This window comes from Oryzias latipes, chromosome 5, assembly GCF_053564925.1.
Source record: "Oryzias latipes strain Hd-rR chromosome 5, Olatipes_Hd-rR_3.1".
Classification (NCBI taxonomy): domain Eukaryota; kingdom Metazoa; phylum Chordata; class Actinopteri; order Beloniformes; family Adrianichthyidae; genus Oryzias; species Oryzias latipes.
Genome location: NC_136241.1, coordinates 992,965 through 1,009,806, shown reverse-complemented (window position 1 = coordinate 1,009,806; position 16,842 = coordinate 992,965). Strand labels below are relative to the sequence as shown.

The window sequence follows — 16,842 nt, the reverse complement described above, 5'->3', positions numbered from 1 at the left end:
GGGTTGCCCACATATTCTTGGCATGCAAGCTCCTTTTGGGACGATTTGCTCCAACAGATATACAGTCAGGACCATAAATATTTGGACAGAGACACATTCTTTCTAATTTAGTTTCTGGACAATACCACAGTGAATTTTAAATAAAAAAACTCAGATGCCATTGAAGTGCAGACTTTCAGCTTTTATTCCATGGGTTGAACAAAAAGATTGCATCAAAATGTGAAAAACTAAAGCATTTTTTAAACACAATCTCTTCATTTCATGGGCTGGTAAGTAATTGGACAAATGAAATAAGTGAAAACTAAATGGTCATTCCTAATATTTGGTTGAAAAGCCTTTGTTGGCAATGACAGCCTGAAGTCTTGAACTCATGGACATCACCAGATGCTGGGTTTTCTCCTTCTAAATGCTCTGCCAGGCCTTTACTGCAGCGGCTTTCAGTTGCTGTTTGTTTGTGGGCCTTTCTGTCTGAAGTTTAGTCTTCAACAAGTGAAATGCTGCTCAATTGGGTTAAGATCAGGTGACTGACTTGGCCATTCAAGAATATTCCACTTCTTTGCTTTAATAAACTCCTGAGTTGCTTTGGCTGTATGTTTTGGGTCGTTGTCCATCTGGATTATGAAACGCCGTCCAATCAGTTTGGCTGCATTCACCTGGATCTGTGCAGACAGTCTGTCTCTGAACACCTCAGAATTCATTGGGCTGCTTATGTCCTGTGTCACGTCATCAATAAACACTAGTGTCCCAGTGCCACTAGCAGCCATGCAGGCCCAGACCATCACACTGCCTCCACTGTGTTCTACTGATGATGTAGTGTGCTTTGGATCAGGAGCTTCTCCACGCCTTCTCCATACTTTTCTCTTGCCATCATTCTGGTAGAGGTTGCTTTTGGTTTCATCTGTCCAAAGAATGTTTTTCCAGAACTGTGCTTGCTTTTTGAGATGCTTTTTAGCAAAGTCCAATCTAGCCTTCCTATTCTTGAGGCTTATGAGTGGCTTGCATCTTGCAGTGTACTCTCTGGATGTACTTTCATGCAGTCGTCTTTTGATGGTAGACTTGGATATTGATCCGCCTACCTTCTGGAGAGTGTTGTTCACTTGGTTGGCTGTTATGAACGGGTTCCTCTTCACCATGGAAATGATTCTGCCATCATCCACCACTGTTGTCTTCCGTGGACGTCCAGGTCTTTTTGCGTTGCTGGGTTCACCAGAGCTTTCTTTCTTTCTTTCTCAGGATGTACCACACTGTTGATTTAGCCACTCCTAATACTGTAGCCATTTCTGGCATGTTTTTTTCTGTTTTCTTAGCTTAATGATGGCTCCTTTCAGATGCATGGAGAGCTCCTTTGACCGCATGTTGTCTGTTCACAGCAAAATCTTCAAAATGCAAGCACGAATCCAGTGTTTTTCAACCTTTTCTGAGCCACAGAACACTTTAACCTTGACAAAATCCTGTGGCACACCAGCATCCAAAAATTAAAAAAAAGGAGAAACTCTCACTGTGAGTAATCAGGAGATGTCCCCTCAGTGCCCTACCCACCAATTTTAACTGCACCCCCTTAGTACACACACCCTTTACTCCTCCATAGGGAGTTACACATACATGCATACACACACCCTCTCAAACACAAATGCATTTCACAAGGAAGGTAGGACCTTGGACCATCTGTCCCCTACCCCATCCAACTGGGCCCTTGGCAACGGTGGCCGCGCCCCCTGGGTGCTGGTTTCCTGGGCCCGGCAGTGCTCTCTCCACGCAGGGAGAGGGATCCCTGAGCTCTCCGGCAAGGCCAAGAGCCGGGGATCGCATTACACCTGAGCCGGGGGTGTACGTGTCCCTGTGGTGTGGGTTTTGGTCCTGGCCCTTGAGTGCTGGGCCTCGCCAAATTTCCAACTGTGGGTGAACCTGGTCAGGCCATGTTTACAACATCTCTTGTGGACCCCTTTCTCTCCTGGGTGCCCTCCTCCTGGGCGGGGGCGGCTGGTCCCTGCCTTGCTCCGTCCTGGACCCACCATGGGCCGAGTGGGTGGCTGCCTGGAGCGCGGAGCGGGTCTCCCTTGGGGGGTCCTGACCCGTACCTGAGGTGGGGCAGGAGAATGCCCAGACCTCCTGGGTGGTGATGAGGCGCTCGTCTGGGGCTGTGGGCACTCTTCTTGGGTGGGGCCCGGCGCTGGGCCCTCCTGGCGCGGTGGGGGGGCTGCTCTCCTGGTTAGGCCGGGGCTACTCTCTCTGTCCCTCCGTGCCTCCCTGCTCTCTGGCTCTGGGGGCCTCGGGGCAGTCCTGCTGGCCCTGGCCTGGGTGGCGGATGTGATCACCCGGGGGGCGGTTGTTCTCTGCCTACTGCCGAGTGGCGTTTGGGGGGTTCTGGCTGCCGCACCTGCTGCGGCGGGGGTCTTAGTGTGGGGATGGCTGGGAACTCTCTCTCCTTCTTTTCACATTCCACCATCCATTCTAGAAGAACACAAACTCTCACCTGAGCACAGGTGTTAGCTCACCTTTGCACAAACACTTTGCTGATTGAATGAAATATTTCACACTAGTTGGTTTGAAGGCATAAGTATGCGTGTGTGAACACTATCTGTTTTGTGTACATATTGACATTTTTGCAGCCAACAGGTGTGTTTATAGCATTTGAGTGTGTGTGTGGACAGGCCCCGCCCCTTCTAGATTTGTATTACATCTGAACCTTACCGTAATGATAAACATCCAGCAACTTGTTGCTTTATGCTGCTTCATGGTTTATAATCACCCTTCTACCCCCCCCCTCTAACATCTTTCTCTCTTCTTCCCTCCTTTCCTTTTCCGTCCGGTCCGACAAAAAAAATCTTCAAATACGATTAAAATGAATAAAGTTTGGCCTCGATTACAAAAGGGGTTTATTCAGACATACCTCTGGTTTGTCAAAAAATTCAGAACCCCTGTTTTTAAAGTAAAATATGTCCAACACAAGAGGCCTTCAGCTCTCATCTGTCTGCCCAGCTGTTGGACAAGACAAGTTAAAAAAATAAAAATAAAAAAGGAGAAACTCATAGTCTGTATCGATCTACAGGCCCTCCACAATCTCACATGCATTTTTGCGATAACTGTGTCAGAAAAAGCTGGAAGCTGCAGCTGTTTTTTCTAAAAGATGTAATAAAAGTTAAGTTAGAAGATTTTAAATTTGTTTGATGTGTGTTTGTTGTGGTTTCAAGACGTTTAATGAAGACTTATTTTGTGCTGAGACGCTGTCACTTTAACCCAATGCATAATGGGAGATGTAGTGCAATAATGGCCAGAGATCACCTATCTGAGCTTCATTGTTTTGTTCACTTCTTCCACAGTCTGATACCAGATCCCGCAGAAAGCTACACCGCTAAAGACGAGCTTTAGCTGGTATTTTTGTTAGAACTGAGCGGCTTTATGAGCAGAATCAGAACAAGGAAGTGAAGACTTTAAAACTTATGATTGGTCAGTCTGATGACATATGATTAAGTCTCCAAGAATGATGGGTCAAGACAGTTAAAGGGGCGGGACTTTTCCTAAAACAGCTGAAGCTGCAGCTACCGTCATTCTTATCAAAATGTCTTTAATAGAATTTACAAAGTTTTAGGGCCACCAAAAAAAACAAAAATTACGAGATTTTATCTTGTATATTTAGGAGATAAAAAGTCGTAAATATACAAGTTTTTATCTCATAAATTTACGACTTAAAATCTCGTAAATTTGCAAGAAAAAAGTCAGAGATTAACAAGGAGAAAACAACGAAGATGTCTGTTTATCGGAGCCTAGCTTGAAGATGAAAGATGTGAAGCCTTTTGGGAAGCTTTATTTCCGGATTAGGTTTAAAACAACGAGATTCGGAACCTTTTGATGACTCAAAATCAGATTATTGTCAGTGTAGTCGGCTTTCCGGGGTTCAGTGTCTGACAAGCGGTTTTTCTTATGTAAAATAAGGAGCTCAGAGATACGTTTGGGTGTAGATGACCGCTGCAGCCTTTATTTTCCTTTTCATTCACATTCTTTTTTTTTTCATTCACATTCCCTGAAGTTCATCTGTATCATTACATCGTGAACCTGTCATCCGAACACCAATGCGGAAGTAAACAGTGTTACATACGCCCACTCCTGTAGATGAAGCATCCCGTTTATCCATAAAACAATAAAGAGGAATGAAAATAATATGTTATATTAGCATTAGAACGTTGACAATAGTCAAAAGTGCTGCTCCTCCTCAGACGGAAGCGTCACAAAGACGTAGAGATCTGGGTCCTCATTTATAAACGTTGCGTACGCACAAAAGAAGGCGTACGCCACTCTCTACGCAATAGTTGAGATTTATAAAAAGCAAACTTGACGGGAAAATGTGCGGTCCTTCACGCAAGCTCTGACCCAGGCGTACGCACAAAAACGGGTGAAATGAGAAACGGCGACGCCGTCGGCAGATGGAAGAAACACGTGAAAGTTACAGTGTGTGCCAAATCGTGCTGGCATGTGCTGTGCTACACAATGTGGCACAGCTTAAAAACGTGCCTCTACCCCCTGGCGCTGATTGCTGTGTTGGCCCCGACCCTGAACCCCATCCCCACGCATTTGAGCCATTTGCTGCTGCTGTGCGCCAGCGTTTGGAAGTGATGCGTCGCTTGTAAAGAAAAAGAGGTGTGGAAAATATTATTTATTTAAGAATTCCCTCATCGTGCAGTTTATTTCAGTCAGGGAGATCTTGATTTCGCCCAACTCCTTGGCCACCTCTCTGATTGAACTACTGACTTCCCTCTGCATTTCAAGGACTGCATCGGTGAGGACGCGCCCACTGCTGGAGGGTTGAGAGCCGCGTGCCGTGGAGACGCTGGGGCCAGACGGCTGCTCAGCTGCAGCATCGTAACCACTGGCCCCGCTGGAACACCCAGCAACTAAAATAAAATTGTTCTATATTAATAATCTGTAATTGTGTAGCCTGCATACATGTGACTTGACTGCATTCATTTTAATTATTTCTCTTAGCTGTGTCACCCTGACCCTGGCGCGTCGGCGTCCCCTCCGTCTCAGTCAGGTGACTGAGGCGGAGGAGGACGCCGATAAGGGGGACTTAATAGGGATTCCCCAATAATAGCGGCCAGTTTCTCATCAAGAGGGGTCAGCTCCGGTCCCCCCCCCCCCCACCCCCCACGTGGCGGACACACTCTGCCGATGCAGCGCTAGACGTTTTTTTGCCTCGACTTTGATGTCCGATCATTTCTTTCATTTCTTCTTTACTTCGGCCACGGTCCGAGGTTGTGAGGCTACAGCATTTACGGCGTCTGCCACCGTTTGCCGCTCACGTGCCTTTTTGGCATTAGTAATGTCCACACTGTGCCCTCCAAACAACGTTTTATCCTCTTTTCCACCTCGCCAACGATAACTTCTACTTCACCTTGAGTGAAGTTACGTTTTTTTGATTTCCTCTCTGTGTTTGCCATGATTTAGCAAGCCATGAATATTAATTTGTGGGCGTTTCACGGACTATTTATGGGCAACTATAGGCGTGTCATGTAGCCGCAAAAGCTGCGCTGCATTTAGAATCGGTTGTGATTTATAAAGGGAAAGATGCGTAGGATGTGCGTGCGCACGGTTTAATAAATCCGAATATTTCTGTGCGTACGCACGTCCTATGTTTCATCCGTACGCCACTTCTGACGCAAATCCTACGCAAAGTTTTATAAATGAGGCCCCTGGTCTTTGGTGGAGGAAGAAAGGATTGAAGTGGACAGCTGCAGGGACACCAGTGTCTTCATCAGGAGTTTTTCCTTACCGCGAAGGGGGGTCTAAGGGCAGGGATGCCAGTATAGCTTAGCCAGTATAGCTTAGTCAGTTTGTTAGTTCATTTTAGTATTTTTCTATTGAACTCTTTGTATTCGTGATCCTTTTGAGTTCATGTTTTACTTCGAAGCCCATCGAGACGACTGTTGTTGTGATTTTGGGCTATACAAATAAAATTGAATTGAATTGAATTGAATTGAATCAACGGCTGCATAGATCCTGCAAACCACCCATCACTAAATAAAACTTTAATAAATCATAAATCAAACAAATGAGCTTCCAGACATTTGGAACGTTATCAAGAAACATACAGCTTACCTGTTCGACTAAGTTTAGTCGGTCTGCTTTGTTGCTGCGCGGCATTCACCTTCTGCTCTGCATGCTCACTTCCACTTTAATCTCGTAAAAATTTTTTTTTTTTTTTTTTTGGTGGCCTTAATACTCCGTCGTAAGAATCAAATAAACACAAAGTAAAAAGTATTTTATGATTTTTCATATTCCTAACTTATTCCTAACTACTCAGTGTTTTTATCAGTGCCTGTTTGGATGAACACAGAGCTGATATCCTGGAAATGGGAAATGTTGTTAGATCAGTGAAAATGGGTGATTTCCCACGTACACCTGACCATCTCTAATCAACTCCAGGCCTTTTATCTGCTTCATTCATAATGACATAACAAGGGAATTGCCCACACCTGCCCATGCAGTAGCATGGAAGTCATTTGTCCAATTACTTACCAGCCCATGAAATGAAGGGATTGTGTTTAAAAAATGCTTTAGTTTTTCACATTTTTATGCAATCTTTTTGTTCAACCCATGGAATAAAAGCTGAAAGTCTGCACTTCAATGGCATCTGAGTTGTTTGATTTAAAATTCACTGTGGTAATGTCCAGAAACTAAATTAGAAAGAATGTGTCTCTGTCCGAATTTTTATGGTCCTGACTGTATATCTGTTGGAGCAAATCGTCCCAAAAGGAGCTTGCATGCCGGGAATATGTGGCATAAATATATGTCTTGTCTGGTGTGGTAGATCTACACCTTGGGTCTTGTCTGGTGTGGTAGATCTACACCTTGGGTCTTGTCTGGTGTGGTAGATCTACACCTTGGGTCTTGTCTGGTGTGGTAGATCTACACCTTGGGTCTTGTCTGGTGTGGTAGATCTACACCTTGGGTCTTGTCTGGTGTGGTAGATCTACACCTTGGGTCTTGTCTGGTGTGGTAGATCTACACCTTGGGTCTTGTCTGGTGTGGTAGATCTACACCTTGGGTCTTGTCTGGTGTGGTAGATCTACACCTTGGGTCTTGTCTGGTGTGGTAGATCTACACCTTGGGTCTTGTCTGGTGTGATAGATCTGAGCCTCTATTGCTCTGGTGTTCAGGGCTTGTTCCTGAGCTGCCAGGATGAGTGCTTCAGTGCTGTCCTGTAGGCCAGCCCTTTCTAGCCATTGGTAGGACTTCTTGATATCAGCCACCTCAGTTATGGTCCGGTGGTACATCCCATGCAGGGGTTTGTCCTCCCATGAGGATCTCTCCTCCAGCACTGTATCCTCTGCTCAGACATTCACTGAGCACACTGTCAGTTTGGGCCTTGAGCTTGATGTACTTATGGATCTTGGATGTTTCATCCTTGAAACTAGAATACTCCTGAACTAGAATAAGAGCCGTAGAGAAGCGTCTTTTTAGCTAAGAGAACACTTTGTCAGCCGCCTCATCTCAGAAAAAATTAACCTTAATAGAAGTGAGTGTGTGAAGAGGTGCAGCAATGCTGTAGAAGTTGGCAAACCTGAAAAAACACTGGAGTTATTTGCGGCCAGTTGGAGTAGCACTGCATGAACCTTTGTGTTGTCCTTTTGGAGACATCCAGGAGACACCACATGGTATGAAATTCACACTTTTCAGCTTTACATAACAGCTGGTTTCCCAGAAGACATTGTAGTATGGCTCTGATGTAATGCCCTTGAGTATCACGGTCTGGGGAAAAGATCAAAATGTCATTGAGATACATGAAGACAAACTTGGTCAGCCGCCCTGCTTCACTCAGCAAGATCCCACTGCTCGGCTCTCCCCCTTAAAAAACTCAGAGCATAGGCAACTTTACTCTCCTCAGTCAGGAACTCATTTATGTTGAAGTTGCACACCAAGCTGCTAACCTGTTGCAGATTCAGTCTCCCAGCATGGTGTAGGTCAACAATTTGGTTTCTGGTGTCCTTAGACAGCTCTTTGGTCTTGGCCATAGTGGAGTTTGGAGTGTGACTGTTTGAGGTGGACAGGTGTATTTATATTGATAACCAGTTCAAACAGGAGCCATTAACACAGGTAACCAGTGGAGGATAGAGGATCCTCTACAGAAATCTTGTTTGTAGGTGACCAGATACTTATTTTCAACCATAATTTACAAATAAATGCTTTAAAAATCAGACAATGTGATACTTTTTTTTATTTAATTTTGTCTATCATAATTTCGGTTTACCTATGATGAAAATGACAGGCCTCTTTCATCTTTTTAAGTGGGAGAACTTGCACAGTTGGTGGCTGACTGAATACTTTTTTTTACCCCCCTGTACTTTATCCAAAAACCTTACAGAGCAAAACATTGGATTCTATTGACTAGTATGAAGTGTTTATTTCTGTCTGTAGTGATGCAGAAAACTAGTTACAGCCAGAGTTTGCTTTGATGTGAAGCTGCAGTACTCATTATTGCAGTACTTATTATTGCAGTAACTATTACAGAAACCCCTGATATCATTCGTTCGGTCTCTTAGAGCACATGTGTCAAACTCAAATGTGGCCCTCCATGTCATTTTTTGTGGCCCGCGAGACCATAAAAGTTTTTAATTTTTTAGAATAAAAACTAAAAATTGGTGTGTATTTATTCATATCTTGGGGGAAACAGCCTTGAAATATCAGATTGGGTAACTATACATTATGATTTAAACACTGTCCATATAACCTAACCTGACAGAATCAAGTGGAAAAGGATTTATGCTAGTGTAATAAGCAAACATATGTTTTCTATGCAACTGTAATTGTCTCTTTAAAAAGTTAGAATAAATAAATAAATGAGTTATATAACATTGAGGAGTAGTTACATTTGTTTTTCATTACATTTAGTTACATGTATAAATTATATCTGGCCCTTTGTGGACAGACACTATGATGTGGCCCTCAGTGAAAATGAGTTTGACACCCCTGTTTTAGAGTGAACCAGCGTGTTCGTGTATTGCTATCTCACTGCTTTAGGACTACAACTTTTTGAGTCCTAAAAAAATTAGAGCGAATTCAGAAAGTATTATAGTGAATTATAAAATGATTATAGAAAATTCAGAAAATGTTATAGCAATGTTGACCACGCCCACAGCATACAGCAGGTCACCCACAGACTTTGCTGCTTTGTGCCTCATATTGTCATCAGGATTGACTCACAAACAAAAATCGATAAATAATAAATTGAATACTTCCCAACGTTTGTGGATAAAGTCAGGAGGAAGAACAGACGGGTGATGCCGTGACGAGCACAGAAACCAAACGGATCATGTCTGTGGCACAGACACTTTGAGGCGCTTCTACTTTTAATTGCAGCTCATCTTCAGATGAGGTCAGAGTCCAGCCTGTTTGGAATTCTTTGCTGTTTTAGTTCTTGAAAATATTAGAACCAAAATCATGGAAAACAATTGAACAAAGATACATGAAAAATACATTAAAACATTTTTTTTATTTAATAGAAATACACTTTCATAAAAAATCTAGCCTTATCACCCAAAATATTATTCTCAGTTAAAGAAGAAGAATAATTTAAATATATTTGAATTTTTAGTTTTGTTTGATGGTTCCATAAAATGTTTTGTTAATCTAATGACAAAGATCAAAAGTGAAAAGTACAGAGGCATAAAAGCAAAGGGTTATTATTAAAGCCCTGACAAAACCTTTAATCTTTTTAGAAAATGTTGTACACGCTTTATGCCCTGTAATTTTTCTTTTAGTCACAATTTGATTCTGAAGTTCTCTCCACTGTTCCTGCAGGCAGCTGTGTCCTTCAAAACGTCTTTGACAAGTCCACCTTTCTCTGTCCAGCAGCAGAGAAAAGGAAAAAATCTACATCTGGAGCAGGTTTGTCAAGCGACTCCTTTCATCTCATTATTCATTCATGCAGATCGATAAATACACCTGATTAAATTGTCATTTTAAAGCAATACTTGATGTCATTTTCCTATGTTTTAAATCCATATGAATGTTTTGCTTAAATGTAGAACAGATTGAAGGATCTAATTACAGCTTTTCACAAAGGGTATAGTATTAAATAGTCACTGTGGTGTCCACAGCCTGAGCAGAGCGCTGAACGGATCAGCTCGCGGTTTTATGAATGCAGAGCTCTGCCTCTGTCAGAGTGATGCAGAATCAGAGAAAAGCCAACCTGAGCGATGTCATGGCCTGAAACCAGGTCTGTCACACAGCTGTTGCTTTCTACATCTGCACAACTGGCTGCTGAGTGACATCACAGCATCCTTCATCAACACTCTCCTTCCTGCAGCAAACAGTGACATTCAGACTGAAAGCTTGCCAGAGAAATATGACAAGAAGTTAGTTTTTCCTCCTGTGGCTGTGGTATATTGACTACTATTGATTCTCACGCTGGCAACAGCAGGTTTTTTTGCACTTGTCAGTCAGACAAATCAAATTACCATAGGAGTCTCTTAAATCAATAGATGTGCTGTTAAAAGGCGTTTCCTTCGGGCCTCAGGGCCGATGTCCACCACTGTTCTTGCATTTTTCTGCTTTTATAGCTTTTTTTTAGGTGTTCTATATCTTTTACTCTGCAAAACCTGTTCATATATTGCATTTTTGATTCAGTATGTTCTGTGCAAAGGAATGTCACTTAGATAGTGTGCACTGATGTGATTTTTACATTTTTTAGGAAGATGGCAGTGCTAAGAAGACTGTTGATTCTTGCCATACTCCCTCACAACTGTCCGTCTGTCTAAATATTCATGAAGACGAGGATAATGATGAGGAAGAACTTCAAATGCTGGCAATCCTGAAGAGCGAGCAAGAGAGAGATGAGGGTAAAGACGTGGACCTTAGCGCATCCAAAATCCGCCAGTGTAATGTCAGCGTCAACCTGAGCAGCGTCCGCACTTCAACCAGGACCAGTATCAGCACGGTGGTACCACTCACTACCTTCTCTGTCTTTACGGTGCAACTTTTTCTGGAAAAATCTTATTGAATTTTCCTTTTTCCACCTTTTCTAATTTATTTTTTTTACATTTGGTCCTGTTTGACCTTCACTACTGCCAATATCCATTTAAAGTCATAAAGACAGTACGTACTTATCTACCTCTTTTTCCAGACCAGTCTCTGCATCATACAAGATTGAAAAGACTGAAACACTTTTATTGTCATTTTCCAGCTTTAGAGGTACGCCAGCATAATATCTCCAGCTCTCACGGTGACTCAAAATTATTTAGGTCATTTGAAATGTTCCCAGAAGGAATTCAGAGATGCAGAGTGCAGTTTGCTCTTGGCTATTGAAGTCCATTATAGCAAATTCCATTAGCTTATATGCGTGCAGATGTGAAGACCATGGGATCCCCGATGAGTACAGTCATCAGAAATCCTTCAGCTGCTGTGTTGTTACATTTCTGTTGATGCAGGTATCCGTTGTCATTCGGAGCAGATGTTGGACTGCAGGAAGCATCATCTTGTTCCTCTTTCTGACACATTGATGAGGTTCCAGATAAAAACACAAATGTTTGAGCTAATAGCAGATACAGTAGGTATCAAGTTCATGGACAGATTCACAAACATGTCAGCTGCAGTGTTCAGACCTCTAAACAATGCAGCATATGGAAACAGCACCACCAACAGTATTTAGTAGAATGAGGACCACACACAGGCACAGTAAATGTCTTTACAAGTATGAATATAGATTTCAAAAGCCTATAGAGTGAATGGTGACACTTTTGCTTTGGGCACAGATAGAAACAGAGATAAATATGAGACCTGAAGAAAGACTAGTTGCTCTCTGGCTCTGCGACTCATTGGAAAAGACAAGCCATTTCTAGCCATGACTGCTGTGACTGGAATGTTCCCCGCTGCTGTCAGTCATGCTTTTGTTGCTGTTTTCCCTTCTTCAGCAGCCAGACACAACCTGAGGCCAGGTGATTGTGTGCTGTGCTTTCGTTACTTGGCTGAATGCATAACAGTCCGCTCGTACAGTAGATTGAGCAGTTGTGTGAAATTCGATTTGCAGCATGTCTGCATTGAGGTCCTAAAACGTGAGAGCTATTCTTTGTTTAGGAGGAATCCAACATTTACTGCCGCAGAGAAGAGGCCAACAAAGAACAAGAAGGAAAGAAAATAATGAAGAAACTCCACCCACCAATGTTTTAGTGGAGAACAGACATGAAGCCTTTTCTCTCCTGACACAGAAACGCTTTCTTCCTGACAGATGTGGCGCTCTAGTTGAGGTGTCATCATTGGAATCATTAGGGCATATGTCCACATAGATATCTTCTGTTCTGCCAGAGAGGCATGTAAAGGCCCTCCATCAAACCAGTGCTCCCACACACCCCACTTTGACTAAATAGCTCACGACAAGCCTCCTGCTTGTATGATAGAAGTGCAAAATACATACATTTTTATATGCATCCAGTATGTAATGATCATTATTGTCTTCTTTATGGATGGATAAACCAGGTGGAGTGGATAACTATGCTGGCTGCATAGATTATGCATTTGCTGCATGACATTTTCTTTTGTTGGGTATCAGCTTCATATATTCTCTTTTTATTGGGATGAACTCATAAAATAATCATGTTAAAATAAAACAATCTTGTTGATACCGTACTTACTCCTATAATTGCTATTGGATATAATATTATTTATCTCTTCATTTTTAACTTTTATGTCGCATTTTGAGATCAGATGCAAAAGGCACCAACTATAACCACAATGTAAAAAAAGTTATTTATGCTGCTTTATATGATAAAGGTTGTCATCACTTCCTTTACACACATTTTCTTGTGTGTGGGTGTTACATGCTGGACCTTTTCCCAGAAAAGCACATCCTGGACAGGTTGCCAGTCTATCACAAGGCCAATGCCGCAAACAAACAAACACGGCTAATTTGCCAAACATGCTTGGCTTTGAATGACTTTATCCATTCTCAAAACGGAGGAAAAACACAGAAAACTCTCTGGCTCATAAGCATCCATACAGAATGTCCCCGTGGTGCTGTACAATAATGCACCAGTTCACAAATATGTATATAAGGTTGGTTGTATGCACATTATAGACTAAACTACTTCTTACCACTTTTATTTCAAATATTTTATATAATAAATCAAAATGCTTGTGAAATTATGTGGATTATATTTTCATGTAATCATGGAACCTAACTCAGCAGAGATCAAGTAACCTGTGTGGTTTTGCAGAGACACAGTATTAAATCAGAAATTCACCTGTGAGTTGTGGGCGGGGCTTTGCCCCCTCCCTGTTGCTGAGAGCTCGGAGCAGGGGGTGTGGTCTGCTCAGCATCAAATAAACTCTTCATTAAACAGCCTTCTCCTTCTGATTCACAATGGTTTGAATAAATACCCAGAAATGCTATTTTAATCCTACTTGTATGTTGTTCATCATCAGAAAAAAAAAACACAAGGTGGGGGCTGTTGACTTCGACTGTGGACATTGTCAGGCGGTGGACAGAATACTTCGAGGATCTCCACAATGCCACTGACGCACCCTCTTTTGAAGAAGCAGAGAATGAAGACTTTGGGGTGAGGCTGTCTATCACTGAAACTGAAGTCACTGAGGTACTCAACGAGCTCCTCAGTGACAAGGCCCCTGGAGTGGATGAGTACCTCAAGTCTCTGGATGCTGTTGGAGTGTCTTGGCTGACACGTCTCTGCAGCATTGCGTGGCAGTTGGGAACTGTACCACTGGACTGGCAGACAGGGGTGGTGGTTCCCCTCTTTAAAAGAGGGGGACCGGAGGGTGTGTTCCAACTACAGGGGAACTACACTCCTCAGCCCCCCTGGGAAAGTCTCTGCCAGGGTACTGGAGAGGAGAGTCCATCCGATAGTTGAACCTCAGATTCAGGAACAACAGTGCGGTTTCCGTCCTGGTCGTGGAACAGTGGACCACCTCTACACCCTCTATAGGGTGCTGGAGGGATCCAGTCTATAGTGTATGTGTTTTGTGGATTTGGAGAAAGCGTTCGACCGCGTCCCCCGTGGTATCCTGTGGAGGGTGCTCTGGGAGTGTGGGGTCCGGGGAGCTTTACTGAGGGCTGTCTGGTCTCTGTATGACTGGAGTAGGAGCTTGGTTCGCATAGCCAGCAGTAAGTCAGACCTGTTCCCGGTCCACGTTGGACTCCGGCAGGGCTGCCCTTCATCACAGATTCTGTTCATAATTTTTATGGACAGAATTTGTAGGCGCTGTCAGGGGCCAGAGGGGGTCTGGTTTGGGGGCCACAGGACTTCCTCTCTGCTCTTTGCAGATGATGTTGTCCTGTTGGCTTCATCAAGCCAGGACCTCTAGCGTGCATTGGGGTGGTTTGCGTCCGAGTGTGAAGCGGCTGGGATGAGGGTCAGCACCGCTAAATCTGAGGCCATGGTTCTTGACCGGAGAAAGGTAGTTTGCCATCTCTTGGTGGGTGGAGTGTCCCTGCCCCAGGTGGAGGAGTTTAAATACCTTGGGGTCTTGTTCATGAGTGAGGGAAGACCGGAGCGTGAGACTGACAGGCGGATCGGAGCGGCGTCCGTAGTTATGCGGTTGCTATCGGTCCGTTGTGGTGAAGAGAGAGCTGAGCCAAAAAACAAAGCTCTCAATTTACTGGTCGATCTTCGAACAAGGTCCCGAATACAAGCAGCTGAAATGAGCTTCCTGCGCAGGGTGGCTGAGCGCTCCCTTAGAGAAAGGGTGAGAAGCTCGGTCACCCGCGGAGAGCTCAGAGTAGAACATATTCTCCTCCACATCGAAAGGAGCCAGTTGAGGTGGCTCGGGCATCTAGTCCAGATGCCTCCTGGACACCTCCCCGGAGAGGTGTTCCAGGCATGTCCCACTGGGCGGAGGCCCAGGGGTAGACCCAGGGCACATTGGAGAGACTATGTCTGTCGGCTGACCTGGGAACGCCTTGGGGTCCCCCCAGAGGAGCTGGAGGAAGTGGCAAGGGCGAGGGAAGTCTGGGCATCTCTGCTTAGACTGCTGCCCCCGCGACCCGGTCCCGGATGAGCAGAGGAAGATGGATGGATGGTTCACAGGCTGAAACTAAAATTACGCTTTTATTTTAGAATCGAAACATGTTTATCATTTGAAGCCTGTGAGAAACTTGTCACTGCCACTTTTATGTCTGTCCTTGATTTTGGTGATGTGATTTATATGAATGCTTCAATGTATGCTTTGGATATGGTTTTTCATTGTGCATTGTCTTTGGTAACAAAACTGAGGTTGCTAACCCATCACTGTGTTCTGTATGCTAGGGTGGGTTGGCCCTCCTTGTCCCAGTGCAGAAACATTGGGTTTTGGGTCGTTCCGCCTTATCTCCAGCAGCTCCTAGACCTGAAGAGTAGCAGCAGCTACAGCCTGCGCTTTCAGGACCACTCCTGCTCTCTGGGAAAAAAGGCTTTTAGATTCGCTGCAGCAAAGTTTTGGAATAAACTCCAGAAAGAGTTTGAATAGAAAGAATTGCTTTCTCTGGGCTCTTTCAAATTACTTTTAAATGAACGTGAGACAAAGCTATCAATCTGCAAATGCTTTATATCATGAACATTTTACCTTAGATATGTACTAACCATATTTAATTTGATTTGATTTGAAATTGTTTATTTTAAGCAATCAAAGCGCAAAACAATACAATCAGCAGTACTACATTCATACAAAGACATATCAAAGTTAACTTGCCCAAGGACCCTCACTGGGTGGTGTTAATTGCTCACCATTGATATGGTAATTGCCCCAGTACTTTTGTTTATTTCCCTCCAGGAATTGAACCCTGGATTCCTGCGTGGCAGCCCTTTTTTACCCAGCCGCTTAACACTTTGTCAGAAAAATAGACAACACTGTCTCAGAAATCTTCATGTCATTTGCAGATCTAATTGAATGCTGCTATTGAAGTGGTAGACAGAGAAGATTCTTTTCACAGATCAACTAACACAGCATGCAGGATTGGAAAAGGTTCACCTTTCAAGGAAACATGCCTGTAAACCAGAGAGCCGTGTTTGGGGAATTGCACCAGCTAGAAAGGACAAGCAATCCAAATGTCAGCTGTAACAGAGGAACTTTGGGCCCCCATTTTTTGTGAGAAGCTGCACAGCAAATGGTGGCGGTAGGCCATCAGCTTTAGGCACCTGAGGCTGCTGCGTTTAACCTCCAAACTGCATTTTGCTGTCATGCAAAGAAGTGTTAGTTCAAAATAAATGCTGCTCTTTCTTCTCATTCTTTTGAACCTGAGCTCTCTCTGTGCAGCTGCAGTTCATGACAATGGAAGTGTGAGCTACTTGGGGTTTAGGGTTATTTTAAAATTGAAAAAACTGTTTTTATTTCGTAAACTTCTAGATTTTCTTGTATTCCTTCTAGAAATAAAAGACGGAATATCATCATCATTAGTCCTTGTACCTCCAGGACTCCACACGGTGTCTATTTTACAATACTTCCCGCTGAAGTGGTTATAGGGGGTAGATACACAGTCTGTCTGTCTAAACCGGAAGATTTATCCATTCTATGCAATGTTTCTGATCCATTTAGCTCTCAATGTTCACCTGCTTGTTTGCATATGTCTGTACTATTTAAATGTAATCCCTTTTAGTCATCTTTGCCGGTATGAGCAGTTTATGGTAGAAACCAGAGCTAGTCCTGACATGATCTCTGGGATTGTGGTTTGGCTAAAGTCTGAGGCAGCAGCAGAATAATGAAGTTAATGGTTAGTGTTTAACTGGACAGATGTCAGTCTATGGTTAGATTAGCTGAACGGCTTTTTATTCAAGTTTCATGCAGAATAATGGTAAAATTGTGGAGAAATGTCCATATTTTAATTTTTTTGGACAAGACCATATAATATGTGTACATTTGCAA

At 43.4% G+C, this 16,842-nt stretch overlaps 1 protein-coding gene across 8 annotated transcripts in view; it reads left to right on the top strand.

The window, feature by feature from the left end:
* The window catches only part of cfap20dc (CFAP20 domain containing), a 105,253-nt gene that overhangs the window by 60,891 nt on the left and 27,520 nt on the right, over positions 1 to 16,842 (top strand). For 5 of the 8 annotated variants that reach the window (XM_078946734.1, XM_078946732.1, XM_078946738.1 and 2 more), the window contains 2 exons: positions 9,796 to 9,882; positions 10,688 to 10,933. In XM_078946734.1, the coding sequence (XP_078802860.1) occupies positions 9,796 to 9,882; positions 10,688 to 10,933 (333 nt within the window). The remainder of the gene's footprint in view (positions 1 to 9,795; positions 9,883 to 10,687; positions 10,934 to 16,842) is intronic. The other 3 variants (XR_013655863.1, XM_078946733.1, XM_078946736.1) reach the window with 1 other exon arrangement.